At 23.6% G+C, this 19648-nt stretch overlaps 1 protein-coding gene across 1 annotated transcript in view; it reads left to right on the forward strand.

The window, feature by feature from the left end:
* The window catches only part of LOC129611017 (polypeptide N-acetylgalactosaminyltransferase 1), a 58718-nt gene that overhangs the window by 12221 nt on the left and 26849 nt on the right, over nt 1-19648 (forward strand). Inside the window, exon 2 of the mRNA XM_055523920.1 lies at nt 17455-17858. Coding sequence (XP_055379895.1) covers nt 17455-17858 — 404 coding nt within the window. The remainder of the gene's footprint in view (nt 1-17454; nt 17859-19648) is intronic.

Below are 19648 nucleotides of genomic sequence, written 5' to 3' on the forward strand. Positions count from 1 at the left end.
TACATATATTTTTGAAAAAGTTCCAAAACTCTGTATACTTATGGTTGAATCCGAATTTATTGAAATCAAATTTATTCCTATTTCCGCTATTTCTCTTAGTTTTGAAAGTGCGTGAATAACTATTATCAAAATTTAAAAATTTGTATGCATCGGTTAAATTTTTTTCGAAGGGTCGTTTTTCAGTCTTTAATTTGACCACCTTACAATTGATGGCCTCCGATTAAATTTTGTAATATTATAATATATCGATTTGAATACCGAGATTTCAAATATTTTATAATATATCTCAAATTTGTGTTAATTCGACTTAGACAAATATTTGTCTTATTGCTATACAGACAAGCTAATTATTATAGACCTTTTGTATACTTTCCATCATAATAAGTACGACAACAATAATAACAATGGCTATGCTCATATGTATACATATATATATATATATATATATATATATATATTTATTTATATATTGAAAAATTGTGTAAAAGTCAAGTAATGAATTTTAAATGGTATTTTATTTATAAAGAAAAATTTAAATATTTACACACACAATTACATATACATTTTAAAGCTTAGCTTAAAAAATTAGTTAACATAAATATTTTTGATTACTGTAGCATAGAGAAAAACGCGGATTAAGATGAATTGAATAAAAAAAAAAAACGAGATAAATAGAAAAAGAGAAAAAGAAAATACGTAATTTATTACCTTGATCTTGACTTTAAAATTTCATATATCTACCTGTTTGTATTTCACAAGCTAACTTACTCTTATATGGGCATTATAATCGATATTTTTATTCAGATACTTACTACAATAATTCACGCAATATATTTAAGTATATGGTTTTATTTTCTAACTGTCGTAAGTCATTTACATGATGATTGCTTACTCATGTATAAAAATAATTAATTAAATATTAACAACATACCTTATATTTGTAACATTGTACCTAATGTTTCTCAGTTATTGCTTTGTGAACCACAAATGTCAAGAGTGTACGACATTTACACATTATTTTAAATAATGAAATTGACATAACCTAACTAGATTTATAAATTAGGCTAAATACGTTGGGGAAACTTAACGGAATGTAATGTTACAAGTAACATAACATCTCTTAATACGTAATGTAAGTTATAATAATGTAATTTTTTAAGTTAAACCACAGATTGGCTTTTTAAATGTCGTGTCTAAGTACTTACTTTATTTATACTATTGTATTAGACATGTTATATTGAATAAGCCAGAGTAACATTAGACATTTTTAAATGCTAATTAAAATGTGATTTTGAATACCATTTAAAATAAGAGCATATTTTTGAAGAAATATTAAAGCTCTTCGAAAAAAGCGGCCTCTATATGATGCGAGCACTTTTATAATTATATTCGAGTCATTGCTTCAATATATTCTTCTAATTGTACAATGAAGAATTTGCATTAAAATTGTATGTAGCCCAATAAGAAGAAATGATTGAGAAGGACTGGTTGCATAATGTGATAAATAGCTTAATGCATTCAGTTTCATTGGTGTTTAGCTATTTTACATAATACGCCAATTTGTTCTATCTTTTTTTTTCATTCTTATTTTGTATTTTTTATTTTTATGATATCTTTTATAAAGGATTGTAATATATTAACGTTTTTATTTAGTTTTTAAAGAAAAAGAAAAAGAATTTCAAATTCAGAATTTTTTTTTTACTCTTAATTTTGTTTTTAATGCATTTTAAGAATTTATAATCTTAAAATTTTCTCTTATACCTAATTTTCATTCATATATAATGCAAACATAAATGTATATGCACGTATGTACGGCATAAGTATATAATGGCGATGATTAAAATATTGAAATTAAGGTGTGGGACGAATTACTTTTCGTATACAAATACCTCTAGATGGAATATTATAAGTATAACATAAAAATATCAAATGTTATTTCTTTTCTCTTCTATATAAAAGTACCTACGCAATTGTTTAAGACGGATAAGCTTAAGCAAGTAGTATTTATGATTTCAACTACATATATATTTAAAAGTGGATTTCGCAGAGTCAAACTTTGTTATTGTACAAACAATAAATTTTTGTTTTATAATTTTTTTATTCACTACATTGCTATTGCGAATCAATTCCTTACACACTAGGAATCATAAGATTAAAACCGAAAAAAAAAACATATTTGGTGCTGTGAAAAATTCTCTAATTTGATTCAAATCGTGTATGATCTTTGATAATTGGTAGTTTTTAAAAAGGTGAAACTAATTATTTTTGTAATATTTTTGCAATTAATCTGGCTTATTCTGAATCACTAAGTGATAGCGGCATTTATCGTAAATGTTTCAAATACTTTATTATAGACACGAACCATTTGTATGAATTGGTTTCTGGCTTACAATAATAATATCGAATTTTTTGCGATAATTATTGTTACTATCACTTAATGATTAGAATTATCGATACTTAGAATGAGACCCTATATAAAGTCAACTGTTATATAATTTGAAAGCATTGTTAAGGCTTATTATATTAATATTAAACGAAAAATTATGTATTCTAAGCTTTAATGTCTTACCACATGCACAAATTAAAATATTATATTGGCATTATACTTGCACTCTACGCAAACTTTGCAGAAATAAAATATATTATGAGCAACATACTTTTCAATAATATAATATTTAGAATAGCACAAGTCTGGCTTTTTATTGTTATACAAGTAAAAGATCCTTTATACCATAAAAAAGGAATTTTGTAGCTATTTACCTAAGCTCAATTCTATATAGAAGTTGAATTTACGTACATTCTACTATAATTCTTTTAACAAGAAGTTTTTAAAATGTTATTAAACTATATGAAATGCCAATAAAATTCAAAGTTTATAGAATATGCTTTAAAGAGGAAAATTCTAGTTCCAGACAATGTAATTTAAATTTATTGTTGCATACTTGCAATTAACGCCAAAACTAAGTACAAAATAATTATTTGCGAATTTGTACACAATACTTTGCAACATAAAACAATAAAAATAAAAAAAAAAAATTTTTTGTATAACAAAAAGGAAAATTTTGTATTGAAAACGAGAACTCATAAAAAATAAAAGTTATTTTTCCTTTATAACTATAACAATAATAAAAAAAAAATATTTTTTTTTTTTTCATTTTATGCTTCAATTATAATTTTTTTTTTCGTTTCGCTTTGGTTTTTATATTTTTATTTTTTGTTGCAACTTTAATTAAAATTTGATAAGAAAACGGAAAATTCATAAATACGAAAGAGAAAAAAATTATTTTCAGTTTTATTAGCTTATTTTTTTTCCCATTTCTCCTGCAAGAGCTCATAAAATGAAAAACTTTTTTAAAGATTCATAAAAATTCAAAAAAAAACAAACTTTTTCATCGTCTTAATGAACTAAAACTAAATATGTTTGTTTATAACTTTGTGTGCATGTACAAAATTTTAAAAGTTATACAGACAAAATACTTGTATTTTGTTACCAATAAGAAAAGTAAAATTGCACCACTATAAAATTTCAAACAAAATTAAAGTATTTGCAATCTTAGTCTCTTAAATGTTGAAGCAATTATTAAGTATAATAAACTGATACAATTTTATTTGAAACTTAAAACTCTTTGAAATTAGCCTTATATACTTACATATTAATAAAGTATATAATGTATATATAATAATTATGTACAATATATTACACATTAAATATCATAAATTGTAATTATTTTCACTCTTAAAGCATAATTTACAATATATTTTCGTTATAAGTATACACAATAAAGGGTTTAGAGTGTTGTTGTTTTAAAAATTTTAATTGTTGTATTTAAAAATGTATAAAATGGGTATTTAAGTATGTACGTATTATAATAAGATTATAAATATTGTTCCTTTACACGGATAAAGACATAAATTTATCTAATATGATAGCATAGACGAATATAGGCTTGTTAAAGAATGAAACGAGAATGTGATGTTTCAGCTACGCTCTTTTTTCAAAAATTCAAATGTATTGAACCATTTATACATATAGAGAAATTCTACTGTACATACGTACTTATAATTTAGATCGTCATCTATAAACCAATTACCATTCTTATTTATAAATACTTATATATGTATGTACGTATATAAGAGGTTGGCTGTTAAATAAACGTGGCTAGGACAGCAGGTACATCACACTCCAATTAGCACAAATGTGCCGTTTTGTCTCTCTTGCCAGGCCGTAATTGAGCGTACGATTATATCATTAATCAATTGTTCAAAATTCAACAAATAATGTTAATTTAAATATTTATACAGTTTTGAATTGTTCTATATAAGCATTCGTTTCGCGATTTTAATTTTCAATTAATTAATTCTTGAATATATTATTGATAATAATCGATTATCAGCCAAATATCCTTTACACATTTCTTACTTTAAGTTGAACTTTAATATACGAAAAAACAAAGAAAAAGGAAAATAATATTGTGAATACGTTTTATAAAAATAAATATTAATAATATATTTCCTGACATTTCGTATTTACTGAGTTATCGAACTCACACAAGTCAATATACATACATGTATATGTTTATATACATATATAATATATAAATTAATTATTAGTTCAGCTTGTAATTCGAAATTTATTAAATAAAAACAGATTAAAATTTTAGCTAAATTTTAGTTAAATTAAAAAAACTGAAAAAAATGTAGTTCATTATCATTTGTAAGTAATATATATTATTTACACAATGTTATTAAGTGCAATGTTATTTTTAAAATAAATATGTTTATTATTTACTTATGGTTTCGTATATCGTAATGTAATTAAAAATATTTATAGTAATTCACAATTGAATAAATATTTCATTAGCTATACAATTAATTTAAACAAAATTCTACGATTGTAATGAGAATCCAATTATGGAAACACAAGTTGAATTATACTTACTGCAATTTTAAAATTAAGTAATTAAACTGTAAAACAGATAACTTGTATTTGCGTCAACATTACTTTATTTTTTTAAAATAGCAATGTATTAACACATTTTAAGCGAGTGTTTAATTCTCTTCTGCTTCATATTATAAGAATTGGCAAACACTTATATACTGCATATTGCATTATGCTACTATAATGTCTACAAAAAAATGATTACCTCAATTCATCTTGTATGTATTAACATGCTCTCTATATTACATGCCAAAATAATTCTTTGAAAATAGATACCGCGCTTTAGAAAATTAAGCAAATAATTGAATCCCAGAAATGTACCATGCAGTTTTATTTTTATTGGATTTGTAGTTATACATTATCAGAATTAACAAAAAGGCCACGATTTCGCTACTAGTAAATAAGAAATTGATTTCCATATAAAACATTTGATTATTTTACTCGTATTATTGATTCCTAACACGTAACTCAAATTTTCCAATTTATTAAGCTTTGTTAATTTCATAATAATTATATCTTATAATCAATTAACGAAATTTGATTTTCGAAATTTTTGGAATTTTTAATTTAATATCATCTTTTATTGATATTAAGTGATTATCCTCTTTTCGTTCAATATTTATTCTTCAATTTTTTCTATATAGTACGCACACGTAAACATATTGCATGTTTATTGAAAATTAAATTAAAATTTGTACAACTCATTCCAACTCATATTTGAACCTATTATATAATAAAAGCATAAAATAAAAAATTAATTAAATTAAAAATGTTCAATTGAAAAGAACATACATCTATACAAGCATATATAAGATTATCAAATGTATTGTTGTTGATAAAAAGTTCGGCAATAAAAAGGGCAAAAATCTAAAAGGAGAAAAAAGACATTAAATTTTATTTAAGAAATAAATAAAAAATTTTAAATAAAATGAAAAAAATACCACACACGCATTCAGTTTCTGTGATATAATGACATAAGTCCCAAGATGTGAGACAAAATATTTTCTATAACAAAAGTCTTACTATAACAAATTTCAAATTGTGTAATTTCCAATATTCTCCAGCATGTTTGATCTGAATTCGTTAAATCCCTTTAACTAGATATCCCAATAGAATTTTTTGCTTACAAGTTTAGAACTACGTATAAAATAAGGGTACGTATGAATATTGGCTTTGGGAATTACGGTCTATAAATTTAAAATAAATTGATCTTGAAGGAATATTGTAGAATAGTCATAAACTAGAATTTGTAGGTATAGTTAAGTAATATAAATCTAGCCACAGAAGAGTTTCAGAGAGTTTTTGGGTTAAAACCCGTATAATTAAATAAAATTATAATTCGTATTGTTCTACATAAATATCTTGATTCAAAATGCTACCAAATTGTATTTCAACAAGCCTAAAATGAAATTAACTGAAATTAATTATTAATTATTGTACTAAATTTTATGGTAAATTTCTACAATAAAAAGGACAGTTTTTTCTTTTCTTTAAATAACTTCTGAGCATACGCTTTTCGGTACATATATATATCTAAATCTGCTGCATAGTTCAAAAAGAAGGTTCCAACGCCAAACTGTACTTATACATACATCAATTGTTCATTTCTTTCATAGGATTCTCAATTAGTAATCCGCTATATTTTACTATTATTTAATTTTAATAGGACGCAAAATCTTTCAGTATCTTCTACCGAAATCATGTACATATTTACAATAACAGGACCCGTAATCAAATCATAGCAATCATTTATTAATTCAAAATTTTAAATTGGGTTAATAACATTTGGCCTTTTATCATTCCACTTCTTCACTTTATAATATATGGAAGCAAATAAGGTTCTTTAACATTTTTATTATATTAAATTAGAATTAAAGGTGGCAATGAACTAAAAGAAGTAAACAAAAATGATATCAAAAAGATTAAAAACCTGAATTAGGTGAACGATTTCTTTAAATCGAAGTCTAAAAAGAATCAAGAAAAAAAAAGAAACAAATTAATTTTTATCTTTTTCTAATACTCTTACTAATATTTTTTTTTTTTTTTGAGATTAAATAAGAAATGACGGTCTTTCTAAAGTGAATTCACGCAAACCTGATTTTTTTGTTCATTTTGTTTTTTTTTTGTATTGTTTCTTTTGTTTGTTACACTTTAATTTAAACTGGGTTAGTTAGTAATTTTGGTTTTTGTAGAATTTATTATCTAAAATCAATTTATTTTTTTAATTAAATTATTAATTTTTTTTCATTTGTTTTTTTTAATAAAGTTTTAATAAGTTTTAACACATATTTGATTTCTTAATTGAAAAAAATGAAGAAAATTGTTTGTCTACTTTTTTAAATAAAAATAAAAATTTTTGTAATTAGTGCTAAGCAATTTTAATTTTAAATTGCATTTAAATAAATTTGTCAGTTAGTTCAGGTAATTATTAAGGTATATGCATTTCAGCAAAAAGATTTCAAGATGACTATCATTTATTAGGAAATGACATGCCATCATAAATGAGACATGGGACACTTTTAGATATTGAGATACTTGAAAAATTAAAAAATTGATGGATTTTCTAGTTTGATTATTAAATTTTCCGTTATTTATATTCGGATTTGGTCTACTCGAATTTGATTTATGAAATTCGAAAGCTAAACCCTTTTGTTGTTTCAAATAAAGGTCGTTCCTGGGGGAAACAAGTAAAACAAAGAAAAAAAATGTGAAACTTTCCAAAAAATTACAAAATTACTAAAAAATTTACGCTATTCAATTTTTTTTTTCATAATTTGAAAGAATTTGAGTTGGTTTTCAAATTACTTTTTAATATTTTTTTTTGGGCGATGCCACGTTTCCGAGATAATTCAGATGCAAACTGGACCTTTTTTGCAAAAAATTGCTTTTAAAATAAAGGGGTATACTTTTTAGCTTTTCATTGCATATTAAATTTTTTGAATCGCTAAATTTTTTGAATCGCTTAATAATTATGAAAACTATAGCCATTTAAGTCACCTTTTTCTCAAAACCAAAAATTTTCAACTGGAATTTGGGGCTTAAATATTAATTTGATATGCTCAGGAAGTTTCTTCATAAAATTGTCTCACTTTTCTGTCCCGAGAGATTATACCACGTTACAGATTCATCCTGTATAGTAAATACATTAAATTAAGTATATAATTAGTTCCAACTCGACCAGCCTTTAAATATGCATTTAGACATTAAAACAATATGGAATTGAAATTATTTTCGTGAAATTAATGTAAGTAGCAATGTATTAATTTTTGCGACTCATAGCTGTACAACTATTGTTGCCAAAAAGAACTACATAATTGATTTAAAATCAGACGCTTGTAGCATAAATTTTATTTAATAAACTTAGCTTTCAATAAATCAAATTATACGCAATTTCTATTACGATCATAATTTTATTTACGTGGTTTTCATAAATTAGAAATCAAAATCGACTAAATATTTTTTTTTTATGAAATCTAAATCAAGCAATTTTTCATTTCATATTTCAATATTGTATACGTACTTTATGATTTCAGTCAGACACAAATTACTATTTATCAATGTAACACTCATGTTACAGATTAGCGTATTATAAAATTATTGTATACTTAGTTAAAAACAAAAAAGAAAAACAATGATGTTAACGTGAAAAAGCCCGCTGTGAATTCATAATTAAAAATAAAAACAAATAAAAATTAAATTTTTATTTTTAACTTTAAATTAGTACATGAATTTCGTGTTCACAAGACAACATATAAAGAGAATTTTACAATAATTTATAATTGATGGGAAGCATAAAGAAAAAACAAAGAATATTTTTGATTTTTCTTGTAACCTAAATATTATAAAATTATTAAAGTATATATTAATTACTAAAGCTAATTTTGAATTAATCATATATGGTAAGGTTTTTTTGATTTTTTGATATTATGATAGATGATTAAATTATAACCGATTAAATGGTTAGGAAAAATCATTCCCCTTTTTCATATATAACCCTATAACTTTATTCAAAACATCGTCTATATATACCCACAATCTGCTGATTGAATTTAAATATGTTTGGGTATTCAAAAAATCATTAGAAATTTTTTTAAAGGAAAAAGAAAGAACTTAATCTTTATTAAAAAAGAATTTGAAAAATTAGTCTTTTTCTTTCTTCTACAACAAATAATCAAGAGTTTAATTGAAATTTAAAAGGGAAATTTTTGGTTTTAAAAAATTTACCAAAATATTTGGAATATACAAAGTAAAATATGGTTATTTATTCATTCACTAAAAAAAAAATCAGAAAGTTAAAATCTTAATAATTAATTTAATTATCAAAGAAAATTATAAGAGATTTAAGAACAACCGAAATTTAATGATTTTCTGTTACTTAACTTTTTTTGTTAACTGCTCTTACCCATATAGACTTTCTTTAATTCAACAAAATAAGTAGAAATAGCCGGTGTACTTACTCAAAATTCACCCGATTAGTATAATTGTGTCGCATTTCTTTTGCTTTTCTTTAATCGAAATCAACTCGAATTTTTCAAAAATCGACATCTTAGCATTCGCTGAGTACGTAACCTATTAAATACGAGATCCACCCAAGGGATCATCGTATTTCACATTATATTACAATTCTAACAAAGATCCAATGTTTTGCAGTAAACTACAAAAAGGTGTTGCCATTGCAAAAACCATTCGGTTTTTGTTTTTAGAATTGCAAAAGATTTTCTGTCAAATCGACGGCATAAAATTTTTTCTGCTTTTATATTCATAACATCAATTAATAGAGAATTTAAATCAAATTATTTGACGCTAAAATTTCTGTTAACAGTGGTACTTTAGGAGGTCTATTGCAGTGCACTTTTAACTATAATGATGTGTTTCACAGTCAAAACTGAATTCCGTAGCTTCCCCAGTCTCCAAAGAAATTTTTCGTTAACATATCCCCCTAACACAGCGCCAAATAGTCTTATGTTAGAACATTTAATTACAATATTTGCAAAAATTTTCCAAGTGCTTTACACATTGTTCCATTGATAATTTACAATTGGTTTACCGTATTACTGGCTACTTATAGAGGTGTGCTTATATAGGATCACTATTTAAGTGACAAACATTGTTGTATATATCTAAATTATTAGTGTTTCAGAAACTAAATATGAAATTTATATGTGCTGACAAATGGAACACGCCTCTGATTAAAATTAATTGAAAATTTTTATAAAACTTTTCAAGATTTTTATTAATTTCAGTTTTTTCCTTTAAGTAACACTTTTTGTTATACATTCACTTCACCGCTATTGAAATAAAATTCAATCTAAAATATTTCACTTTTAATGATTGTTTTTTAATTATTTAAAATAAATAGCAATGATTGGTTTTCAATATTTTATTTATAAATAAAAAAAAATTCAAGGTTATCAAACCAAACCTTAACAACTTTTTGAATACAATTAATTTAAAAATTTATCCAACATTAATCCATATATACATATTTGCATACATATATACAGTTAATGTTAACAATTTCAAAATATTTAAAAAAATTTAATACATTTGTATAATTGCAATTTAAATTTAAACTCAATTCCATTATATCGTTAAATTGATAAAAAAATGTTAAAGTTGAAGTTGAAGAAAGGAACAAAAAAAAAACCATTTTTAAACATTTTTGTTTTCAATTTAATAATGGCAATGAACGAAAAATCTCAACATATAATTTATACTTATACACACATATTAACATAGGTTATATTTATACGGTAAAGAAAGTATCACTCAACTGATCATTATATCAAAAATCATGACCCATAACTTACACAAACAATTTTCATATCGTTTAACTAATTGCCTATAATATAGTTTTACTTATAAAGAGAAGAGATTATAAGGAAGAGCTACGTAGGCAATATTTAAATTTCTATTAAACATATGGAGAACGTATTATACTTATGTGTAATGTAAACTTGATTTTAATAAACCTCGTTAACAGTCGATATCGTGCTCCTCACATCATATCTCCCTTTTATTACTTACAGGTCAAAAATTTCATGAATATATTGAGAAATTTAATTTTTTTTGAATTTTAAAAAGTGCGTAATATTTTACAATTTTTCGAAAAATGAGATGACTTTCAATTATTAACCTAAAAATAAAAAAAATAATTACTTGATAATAAGGTAGTCTTCGGCTGAAATCTCAACATAAATATTCAATAACATATAGTCAACGGGTATATGTAAATAAACTGCGTTTTGCAAAATTTGCTGACCAAACTAAGATTTATAACGTTAGAGCTTCATTACGAGTACTACCTTTATTTCCTATACGAATTGCTCTGTACGTAATCACTTAATGTATTAAATGCTATAAAATATGTTTTGGTCTATGATGGGCCTAGTCCAAATTCATTAAAGTTAGTGTACGGTTAATCTATATACATATGAAGCTATTCTAATAATAAATTGATTCAAAATTGTTCGGAAAACGGACTGACATATCATAAATAATCAATATTTAAAACATAAGTAAGCAAAATAATATTTAAATTTTGAAATAGATATGAAATGTGCAAGAAAGCATTAACACAAAATTTAAAACGCTCATCTTAATTTAAACACTTCTTTTATTTGTAAAAAAAAAAAAAAAAATCAAAAAAGAAAGAGGAATAAAAAAAAATGTAACCCGCTTCTTGACTTTTAACTGTCATGTCATTTCTGTAAGTAATATACACAAATACTTGCACACATAAATCAAATACTTTATGTGTTTTACCTTTAAAAGCTTTTTGTAGTTAAGAAAATGAAAAATAAGAAAAATTTTGTTACTAAAATAAAATCCGTCATAATTACACCTTCACAAATATTTCTTTACCCATTATCTCTTCCTGTTCGCCTTTTATTATTTCTCGCTTTTTCAAATGGCATTATATACACAGCAGTGTGGAATTTTAAAGAAAAATATAAAAACCCAAGTACTACAGACATGGGTGAGTCCAAATATTTTTTTTTTCTTTTATAATATTTTAAATTTGTAAAATAGGTAGATTATAACCACAATAATATTTATCCCTCTTCTATATTATTTAAAATTTGGGTAGGTTTTATTATTTTTTAACATGGAATACAATACAAGTGAGTACAAAATATAATTTATAAACAAACACATTATATTCTCCGCTTTCTTATACTTAAATTTGGAATACAATATTCATCATTGTATTCTGAAATTTTACTATGTATGTCTATTACAATATTTAGGTACATACAATATTTAGACTGATATTTCCTGTACTAGATAGTATAACTTCATGCTTAAAAATCACATTACAGAAAAAAGTCAATCTAATAAAAATTATTAAAGAACAAGTTCAGGTCTTAAACTCATTAATATTTTAAGAAAATTTATTAGATATTTAGTAAAGTATATAGTGAGAAATTTCTATTAAGAATTTGTTGAAATTTATTTTTAATTGATCTTTGAATCTTTGAATCTCTTTGTTATGGCATTAAATTCATTTCTTAACATAAATAAGGTAAAAATTTTAAGAATTTTAAAGAATTGAATTGAGTTTTTATTCTCAGGAAGCGAAATAGTAAGCATAACTTAAACTCTTATACTTAGTTGTTTTAGCTGTAGAAATGAACTTAATAAAATAGAAGTTTGTTTCCCGTTTATTACGTTTTCGAATGTTAAATTAAGCACAAAATGTTCTTTTTTTTTTGGGACATGTGTAGAACATTCAATATATTTTCATATTATATTCTGTTAAAGCATTGTAAAAAAAAATACCGAAATATAATAAATTATTACAAAATATTTACTTTTCCGACAAATTTTGTCAACGATAATTTCAGAAATGCCGAATAAATCTATATCTTGCGTAACCTAATTGAGTACGAAGCCACAACATTTACCCAACTGCAATATTTATTTAAACACATACTTTAATATCAAATGTCAAATGACATACTGACTACATGGAGAATATACTTAAAACGGAGAATTATATTTAAAAAGGAAATAATCCTTTTAATCTTTAACTTACCTCATTTTTTTTAAATAAAAAACATACATATGCGATTGATGCTTTCTTTCACAAAATTTTGCATTAACATATTTAAATTAAAAATATTGACTTGAAGATATTTAAATGAAAAAAATCACAGATCCCACTGGGCCTCTGGCAAAAGTTATATTTCAACTATAAATACATACTATGTAAGTACACGGGTATATGTAGCACTATTCATTCAATTGCATATACATAGCTTGCTCCTACTTTAAGAGTATACGTAAATATTATTTATGTATGTACATATGCACATACATATATAATATGTCTACAAAGAAAAGAAGTAAATTTTAAAAATTTCATCTTTTATTCCAACAAGAGATTTCATTTGACTTAACATTTTTACTTTAATCATTTTCATTTCTTTTTCTCTTGTTCTTAAGATTATCGTGCTTTCTTAGCATCTTTCCTCATATTTATCATATTTATTCTTTTTTACAACTTTGAGATCAAAAACAAAATTAAATAAAAAAAAAATCATCAAAAAGAAACAGACTTACTAATTATTATTGTCAAGAGTATTTCAACATTTTTCATTGCTTGCTTTAATTTTTTAAAAAATCATTTTTCATAAATATATTTTTTTTTCATATGACTTGTAAGTACTGACAATATTGTATGCATATATAATATACACATATATGTACATAATTGTACAGCTATACAGAACTTCAAGAATATTGCCTACTCAATTAAATATTCCTAGATATTATAAATCTGATGTTCCGTTAACAATATACTCGTTATTGACTGTATACACTTAAAAACATTCATCAGAAAATAAAGCCGCAGTGATAAATCCATACACAACTATTATTATCACAAGCCGCAATAAATTTGAGAAGAAAAGTGATTAAGTATAGTCCTACTTGACGTAAAACATAAATTTAATTTTAATTTTCCAAATGGATCATCTTTCAAATACAATATAATTTGAAAGCTATTTTCAAAAATTTATTTACGTTATAAATTCAATAAAATATTTACTCACATACACACTTAGAAAATTTCAAACTTGAACAAAATACATGCTGACTTTTACGTCATTCTCTCAAAAATATAAATTCGTGTTTGCAATTATTTCGCAAAAAATCGAAAAAGGTTTTTCATTGAAGATACAAAAGTTTTGTTTTATTAGTAAAAAAAAAGCTGTTAAACGCTATAAAACTTTCGTACACAATTTGTCATTTTTGCATACCAAAGTTCAAGTACTTGTTATTGTAAATTTTCTTGAGTTGATCTCGTCATAGCAATCATAAATATTTTCGTCTCATTTTATCTTTTTCATGTTGTCAGATTAAATTTATATAATCATTTTCAACTTCTTTCTTCATTTATCGTAATTATATAGTAGGTAAAGTGCCTACCGTATGCAGGAGTGTTGATATACAATACATACGTTGATTGTAAAGCTTATTATATTTTTAGCATCTTTTTTTTTTTTTTGGCAACCTACTTTTTAGTTAATATTCAATATGAATAACACCTTTTATAATATTTCCTTTTAAAATTCTAGTCGCGTTCCCAATTGGTACCTAGTATTTATGTGGTTAATACCTTGTATATTATGCCTATCTCTACATACATATTATTTGCTTACGATTGTACACAATAAGTTATTCTGCCAATATTTTTGAAAAAAAAATTATGCTAATATTTTATTTAAACAATTCACACATAGTACTTGTTTGTGATCTAATTTTTGACATTTTGCTCTTTTTGAATTCTTAAATACAAATTGTTATAAGACTAAATTATTATACCGTTATACTAATGTATGTAAGTAAGTATATGTACGTATACTGGAATATACGAAATTCATTAATTCAATTCAGGTGCAAAAAATATTTTTTTTATTAATTTAGAACTTTTCATTTTGATTTATTAGAGTAAGAATTATGAAAAATCGTCTTTGTGAATTTAATTTAAAATAATTAACACCTTGCTTTTGTACAGTTATTTTTATAATTTTCATAAAACTAACCAAAATTTGTTGTTATGCATAATAAATATAATTCAGTATTTGGAAAATTTATTACTCCTTCATCTGAAATACTACGAATTGGTCTATAATTAGGCTAAGATATTTTCTTTTAGTTTCTTTTGAAATTTGAATTATCTTACATCATAAGCGAGTATAAGAATTATGCATGGAATCTACCCCTCTAAAAGGTCTATATAGCACTTTATCGACTTTCTAATTTACAGCGCTTTCTTATGTGTAAGGCATTCTTTGTAATTAAACAAATGTTTTTTTATTTTGCTTCAAAGAAAAACACATAGGTACATAAGTATGTATAATATGTATGTAAACATAATGGAAATTCAATTGAAGTACTTTAATATCATCTATTATTCTATAATAATTAACTTTAATGCTTAATATATCATATATAAATATCTACATATATGTATTCCAAATGCAAATTCAAACATTCATATATATATATGGGGGTTCATTTCTTAAAAATTGCGATACAAATTATAAAATATCCCATATACAGGTTGTTTCGCATAAGGTGGCGAATAATTTCAGGGATGATTCTTTGATCAATTTTTTAGCAAAAATTTTTACATTACAAATAAACATTTCCTTAATGTAAAATAAAATCAGCATGTCTTTTTCATACTTACAGTGAATACACACACTTATACAATTTTCTTCGTTCTGAAGTTGAGGAACTAACGATGATGTCATATGAGGATTTTAGTTAAAATTTCATATTTATTCATTTTGACTTACTTATATCTTAGTCAAAATTTTAAAGATATTTTATGCTATTGAAATATAGGGTACAAGTACATAAGCGTATAATTATTTTCCTCTTTAGATTAATGCAGTCATCCATCCTGTTGCCACAGTTAGGTGCCATTTATATAATTTTTCCTTGTTTTTTAATTATATTAACAAATAATACTAAAATAATATTTACGTATTATGTGCTAATATGCATTTATTCCAGATTCAGATGAGAAAGATAAATACATTGTTGGCATTTTTTCTTAAAAATAAAAAATAAATATGTACTAATACATAATCACCTTTACATTTTTATAATCTTTGTAGTTATTTAGTCAAATTTTACGTAATACACATGCTCCCTTTTTCAAAAACAAAAAAAAAAACTACTTTATAAAATAAAAACAAAATTATGTATAGTTATTCATATTTTGTACATGTATAATGACATGAAGGTGCATAAATAATTCTTGGAAAAATTTCGAAAAAAAAAAATCCTCAAATTCTCCTTAAATTGAAAATGAAACTCGTATTCATAACATTATTATAAATTTGCAAAAAAAAAAAAAACAAAAGAAAGGTAAATTTCTTAAAAAATATTTACATAAAATACAAATTTTAAAATGATTTTATAGTATTGCCGATCGTATACAATTTTTAAAAAAAAATTAAAATGAACAAAATTAATAATTAAAGGTTAAGGACAAAATTATTTTTAGACTTAGTATATATTATACACTATGTACATTTTTCACTATCTCTGCTAGTGTCTGGTTTTAGGTGGGGCTAGACTAATCATGTGGGGCAAAGCATGTGTGACATTAGTTTTGAATGAGATATTGAAGATTACTATCAAGGATTTAGATAGATTCCTCGAGAGAACCGTCTAATAATCACAGAGCAGTGGTCGCGAAATCAAAATTGTAGTGCGTGGCAGTATGAATTTATTGCTATGAAAAAAAAAATTGACGTTTGCATAAAACGCGAATAAAAATTAATTTTTTAGTTCCTACAAGTCACGCATGGAATTTGTAACTGCATTTATTCAGATTTGGTACCTAATCATTGTCTATTGCCAAAACATTATTTTATACTACACATACGTTTGTATATGTGTATAAGAATGTTGATATATTGCAAAATTTTACAAATTCACTACTTACACATTTTGAAATAATAAAATTTCCTTAATTCTAAAAGCCTTTTGAATCTTTTTTCATAACCAAATGAATACGATAACCTTAAATGAAAATTATACGATATTTTAAATTCAAATAAAGGTTAATGAAACACCATTATCATCGTAAATCCGCCTTAACTTTTTTGCCTCTTCTGTTTTTCTGCTGTTTAACATTTTAGTGAACAGGAATACATTTTTAAAAATCATTTTTAAAAGGCAAAGTATTAACAAATAAAAATTTTTTGTTTAAAAAAAAAAAAACAAATATTGCCCAAAAAAAAATGTAATAAAATACAAAATATTTTATAACAAAAAAAAAATAAAATCACAAAAATTTCCTTACTATTTTATTGAAAACTCATAAATTCTTGTCCATATATGTAGCTATAACCGACGATAGAGTTGAACAGTAAAAGTTTGTTAAAAAAAATAAAAGCAAGGAATCAAAAAATCTTCACTTTTTTTCTTTTTCTGTAAAAAAAATAATATAAAATTTTAATAAATTATATTTTTTTTGTATATAATTTTAGGTACCAGGTTTAGGTGATAATGGAGCAGCTGTACATTTAACTGGTGAAGCAAAACGTATCGGTGATGAATCATATAAAAAAATTTCATTAAATGAAGAATTAAGTGAACAATTAAGTTATAATAGAACATTATCAGATGCAAGACATCCATTATGTGCTAAAAAAATTTATAATCAAGCTGAATTACCAACAGCTAGTATTGTTATTATATTTTATAATGAACCATATTCAGTTTTAGTTAGAACTGTACATAGTGTTATAAATACATCAGATCGTAGAAATTTAAAAGAAATTATACTAGTCGATGATAGTAGCACCAATGAGGAATTAAAAGAAAAATTAGATTATTATATAAATACAAGATTTCCTAAAGATCTTGTTAAAATTTTAAGACTGAAAAACAGGTAAGATATACTAGTAAATAATTATTGTTCAATTAATTATATTAATTGATTCATTTAAAAATACACACAAACATATGTATAACAAAGTGTTTTATGTTGCATTAAATCTACAATTTATAAATACGTATATGTGTAAGTGTATATAAATTCATATAGAAATTAATTGACATGACAAGAATATAAATTTAAAAAAAAAATTATATTTTTAAAGTCCGGGAGGTAAACTGGTAGAAAAGAATTATAAAAAAGTATTTTTGGTAATTCTATACAAGGAAAAAAATTAAAATTCTAAATACTTATATCTAAATTAAACATTACTGTCCAAAATCGCATACAAATTAAAAATGTTTGATTGTGATGGCACAATAATTTTTGCAACATTTGTGTTCTTAACAATTTATATTTTTATTTTTTCTTATTTAATTTACAATTGTTGAAACAGTCCATATAACAGTTCAATTACTTCATTATTTATAGGAGAAGACTCTATTTACTGTAATGATCTATCAGAATATTCATGTTTGTAGTTGCAATGCCCCAACACATTTTTGTGCATATAATTTAAAAATTATATAAAATAGAGGCCATCTACATTTTAACAAAACTCTGACAGGAGTCGCCTGTTAAATAAGTTGGTTTTTAATTTGATAAATGATTAAATTACCACATTTTTTTTTTAAGTTTTTTAATAGAATATTTTTGATGGAAAGAAAGGTTGAATTTAATTCCATAAAAAACAAATTATTCATAGCAAGGTTAAATTGCAAATTTTGACATTTTTTTTGTGTTAGTGTAGGTAATTTAAAAATTATTATGAATTTATTGTCTGCATCACTATTTTTCTTAACAGACGCTACTAAAATTAACCTAAAACATTTTGTATATTTCCTCATTTAAACTAAGGAATGCAATGTTTTTGTGATCTTAAAATACAAAAATTAATTATTAAACCTTGAAATTTTCTAATCAAATTTATATTTTTTGATTTTTGATTGATCATTTTTATAACCTTTTTTAATTTAAATGAAAAATTTAAGATTTTCGAATTTATATTAATTGGCGGTAATCTAGAATCGAGTAAATTGAATAGAGTGTTATAATTTTTGTTTTACGAATTTAGAAATAAGAATTATTTAAAAAGTTAATGAATGAAAAATTGTGGATTTTAATACTAGTTTGTTAGTTACCAAATTTTTTGTAATTTTTAAATATCTGCTTATATTTATAGATATTCCACAAATGTATATTTGACATAAATTTAATTTTAACAAAACAAAATCCATTTCTTGTATATCAAATAAAATTTATTTTTATTTGATAATTTCAAAATTAAGAATTCTATATTGATTGAATTGATTGAAATTTCGTGACATTTTTTCCAAATTTATTTTATAAATTAAATGCTGATATACAAACCATATACATATACATATATGTATGTAAATATGTAATTTTACACAAACATACTATGGATAGTAAATTTTGGATCTTTTGTAATTTAAGAAGATTATTTGATTTTATTTTCAATACAAAATTCTTTTATATATAAAGCATATTAGTAAGCTAGCTATCAGCTATCTATCCATTCTGACAAATTTTATTGTATATATTTTACTTTGATGATTAAATTAAAAATGTTGCCTTTTGAATTTTTAATGACTTGTTTTAATATCTTTTTTATCTTTTGATTTAAAAGTATAGCAGTTATGCTAAAAGTGTCATGTTAAAATCAATTAAATGTTAAATAGGTAAAATGTGAGAAAAATCTTTTTTTTTTTTTTTTTTTGGTG

This window comes from Condylostylus longicornis, unplaced genomic scaffold (genome assembly GCF_029603195.1).
Source record: "Condylostylus longicornis isolate FDR11 unplaced genomic scaffold, ASM2960319v2 ptg000048l, whole genome shotgun sequence".
Taxonomy (NCBI): Eukaryota; Metazoa; Arthropoda; class Insecta; order Diptera; family Dolichopodidae; genus Condylostylus; species Condylostylus longicornis.